This window comes from Sinocyclocheilus anshuiensis, unplaced genomic scaffold (genome assembly GCF_001515605.1).
Source record: "Sinocyclocheilus anshuiensis isolate Anshui unplaced genomic scaffold, SAMN03320099.WGS_v1.1 scaffold1677, whole genome shotgun sequence".
Classification (NCBI taxonomy): domain Eukaryota; kingdom Metazoa; phylum Chordata; class Actinopteri; order Cypriniformes; family Cyprinidae; genus Sinocyclocheilus; species Sinocyclocheilus anshuiensis.
In genome coordinates this window covers 80,319-84,233 of record NW_015538006.1, presented here as the reverse complement: position 1 = coordinate 84,233, position 3,915 = coordinate 80,319, and the positions used below count along the sequence as shown (strand labels likewise).

General features: G+C 38.2%; 1 protein-coding gene across 2 annotated transcripts in view; it reads left to right on the top strand.

Moving 5' to 3' along the window:
- Positions 1 to 2,887: 2,887 nt before the first annotated feature.
- The window catches only part of LOC107677214 (synaptotagmin-13-like), a 12,577-nt gene continuing 11,549 nt past the window's right edge, over positions 2,888 to 3,915 (top strand). For both annotated transcript variants that reach the window (XM_016472038.1, XM_016472030.1), the window contains exon 1: positions 2,888 to 3,294. In XM_016472038.1, coding sequence (XP_016327524.1) covers positions 3,121 to 3,294 — 174 coding nt within the window. In that variant the 5' untranslated portion in view covers positions 2,888 to 3,120. The remainder of the gene's footprint in view (positions 3,295 to 3,915) is intronic.

Genomic DNA, 3,915 nt, shown 5'->3' with positions numbered 1-3,915 from the left:
AAATGGCAGCTATGGGGCAAAGTGAGCCAAATGCTGTGGGGTAAATTGAGTCATCATTTTAACTTACCTCACCATAAGGCACTGTTGTTAAGTTAAATCTCTGAATTATAAACTGGTATTTTAATGTGATATTATTGGTTTAGTTTATCATATATACATATTATTTGTAGTTTATTTGATATATCACACATTATAATAAGATATATCTTTCCACCTGTAGTCCCTACCCTGATGGCCAACAAACATGTCTGTTTTTAGGAAGGCTACAACTTTGGTGTTCAACATATTGTTTCAGAAATGCAAACAATTAAATATTGAAATTTAAACTTCATTTGGTTGGTTTTATGTTGTTAAAGTTAACTTTATGAAAATAAATATGACTGTTTGTAAAAGGAAATTATTAAATTAGTTTTTAAATTATTATTTATTTCACATGGGTTTGAATCAGATTTGGTCAGATGATCATTTTACACCCAGATGGTGCATCTTACCAACACTGACTCGACTCGGGTCAACTTACCCCTAACCCGGGGCAAACTGAGCCATGAGAACCATTTTTTATAAGAAGCCATATTTTTAGAACCCTTTGTCATAGATACATTCTGATCATTTAAAATGATAGGAATACTTTCATTAGGATAGTATAGGATAGGATAGATACTTTCTTTGTATTTCTGCGTAATTTTCCCTTGAGGACCACATAAGAAAAAAAATGGCTAATCTTACCCCACTCTCCCCATAAGTATTAGACATTTAATTTAATATTTTACAGCATAAATCTATATTATATACTAATAAACAACTCATTTAGAGCATTTATTACATTTACTTTTACTTTTACATTTAGTCATTTATTAATTTAGATTATTTTTTAACTATTTATAGGCCTAGGTTTTAATAAAATATGTGTTATAGATTACTAGTATTAAGACAAGTGATTATAATGGGAAATATACTAAACTATTTATAGGCCTACTATTAATTTGGTTTTAATGAAATATGATGTGTTATAGATTACTAGTATCAAGACAAGTAATTAAAATGGGAAATATACTTAATTGCAAGAATTAAAGTGTGTCAAACTGCTAAATATTCTATATGATGATTTACCTGCTGGCTTGCTGGAGCTTTGAATCCATGTTTGCAATGTTGAACTGCCTTTAGCAGCCTCCCATCGCTCTTTCTCTCTGTCTTCTTTTTTTTTGTGAAGGCATTTTTATTTATTTTTTGGTCTACAAAGTGTGCTAACAACAGCGAATTTTGTGTAATTTAAATTAGATCTGATCGGGAACAATCATTTGATTAGACCAGGGGTAGGCAAGTTCGATCCTAGGTTGGAGCTGAACTCTGCAGGACTGCGGCTCTCTAGGACCGAACTTGCCTGGCTAGACATTCTAATTTTAAAAACGTGGATATTTTGTTGTTACCGACAGAAATACAAAAACAAACTACCAAATGACTAATTCAGCGAATCATCCACTGACTGTAATGTGGATTATAATGCATCCACCTGTTAATGCAACGACATTGGGAACTGTGGTCTCCACTCCAGAGAGCAGCACACAGATCGTGAGAAATGCTGCGGAGCGGCTGGAAAACACGGAGCGGATCTTTAGCGGAATCGGCGGGTCTTTAGCGGAGCGGTAACAGACCGCTTGAGCTGGGGTGATGGGTGGGATTGGTGAGAGGGGCAACTCAGCCGATGAGGGCAAAGGGGCAGTGGCTCTAGCCACCGGTCCACCCACCTGTGCACGGCCCTGTGTGAAACATTGCCAGAGTGGTTTAACAAGCGTTAACAGAGCCGAACGTAAATCATTCAGTTCTGGTATTTTTAATGGAACCGCTTCTTAATAAGAAGCCACAGAATACATACAGCCGTAGAATGCGGTGGCCTTTAATTGGTTGTAACTATTATATGAAGACAACTTTGGCATTTATTCAGGTAATTTATGAGGCTGAAATAAGGTGTTTACCTTTTATATCACCTGAAGATGGCGTCACAGGTCCATTTTCTCTCTGGCGTTCTCAAGGTCAAAGCCATCAAACACTGCCGCTTCAGGAATCGCAGACAGCTCCATGCTTTTAAAGGAACGAGTTCCAAACCTTAAAAATATGACCAAAGCAGTTAGAAAAAAAAGGCAAGACCTGGCCAAATAATATTGTCTAATTCTACAGTCATACCATTGTCTTTATTAGTAGCCTACATGATGGATGCAGTCCTAGCCTGTGGTGTTGTTCCTCTGTGTAAGAAAACATCTCTCCTCTAATCTCACTTTCTTCACTTATGCTTTCATAAGGATAAATGCCTAGACATCTGTCCAAATCTGTTCTTGTAATAAAATCAGTGAAAAGTCATTTTGTGTTATTATTGTAAGTCACAAAATGTGTAGAAGTGTAAAACAAATTAATGTGTCAGTAAGAATGTGAGATTCTTTTATTTTTTTTACCATATGCACTATTGGCACACAAGAAAGTGAGTGAAGTGTATGACTAAACCTAGCGCCCAAGCAGCACAAGCTTGGTGACACCAAGCTAAATCACAAAAACATAAGTCTAGATATCAGAAATGTAAATTTAATAATAACCATATTTATAAAATCTAACCCTGTCTTTAATGTTGTTTAACTTTTTAGTTCAAACAGCAGCACGTGGTGCTATTTTAAGAATCTCTCTATACTGTGAGTGTATATATGAAGATCTGCTACAGCACACCCAGTGTGTGAAGGTGAGTTCATGCAGCTCTGACGTAAAGGCTGACGTACAGCCACTTTGGTGATGAAGGGGGTGGGCTGCAGTGACAGACTTCTCCTTATTGAGGAGGGGTTGCCAGCCATCGAAGCCCCTCCCCTTTGATTATTTATGTCTGTCTCTCCTTCCTTCTCTCTCTCCCTTTTGCTCTGTCTGCCAGGCTGAGGTGGTTTCAGACAGTGCATCACAAACACACACACACACATACACGTGCCACTCTATGTCTCTAGTAGCTCTCCACTCATCTCCTCTCTCCTCCTCCTCTCTCACCACGGAGTCACATCACTGAAGAGTGGATTGTTCCTCCTGTTTTCTCCTCTTCTCTGCTCTGCACTTCATTCGGTGTGTTTGGGTGTCTGTTTCAAGGTGGGAATGCTCGTGTCTGCGACAGCGCTGTTGGGGGCTACGCTGGGAACCGTGTCTGGAGTGTTGACGCTGTGTGGTCTCTCCCTGCTTTGCAAGAGCTGTAAGAAGGGGAAACTTGAGAGAGGGGACGATACTGACCCAGAGAAAGCCAAACCCAGTATCCTGCATACTCTGACGCAGGTAAGACCAATACTCATGGACCGGCAACCAGGTTTGGTTTTAAATACAGACACAGACAAGAGCTTGTAAAAGAACAAACAGAGATGAGAACACAGGCTGGGATATGCAATGAGGGAAATGTTCTGACTCACCTGAGTGGAAGGATGGAAGTGGCACTTACATAACACAGGTTAGCCCACTGAGGCAGAAACAATAATACTGTACTGAAAAGGATTTCTTTGCATGCATCTGAAAACTCTTTACTGGATGACTGTGTCATCATGCCTGCTCAAAATATAACATTATGGTGTAAATGTACTGAAAATGATGTTCTACTCTATGATTACATAGTACATACATTGTAAATCCAATTTAATGGCTGCTGTAGTTGCCTATATGTCACCTTATTTCATATTTCTGGTATTACTGGTGCTTAGTAGGAGCAGAAAAACCAACACAATCTCATGACAATTTATATTTCATATTTTGGCAAACTGGTGGTTAATTTGTATGAATTTGTATGATCTCATTCATACCTTTTCGTATGATTTGCTCACTCCCCATATGACATGTTTAGTGGTGGACCTTCATGCTTACTTTTTTCCTAAAAAAATAAATAAATAAATAATAATAATATATATG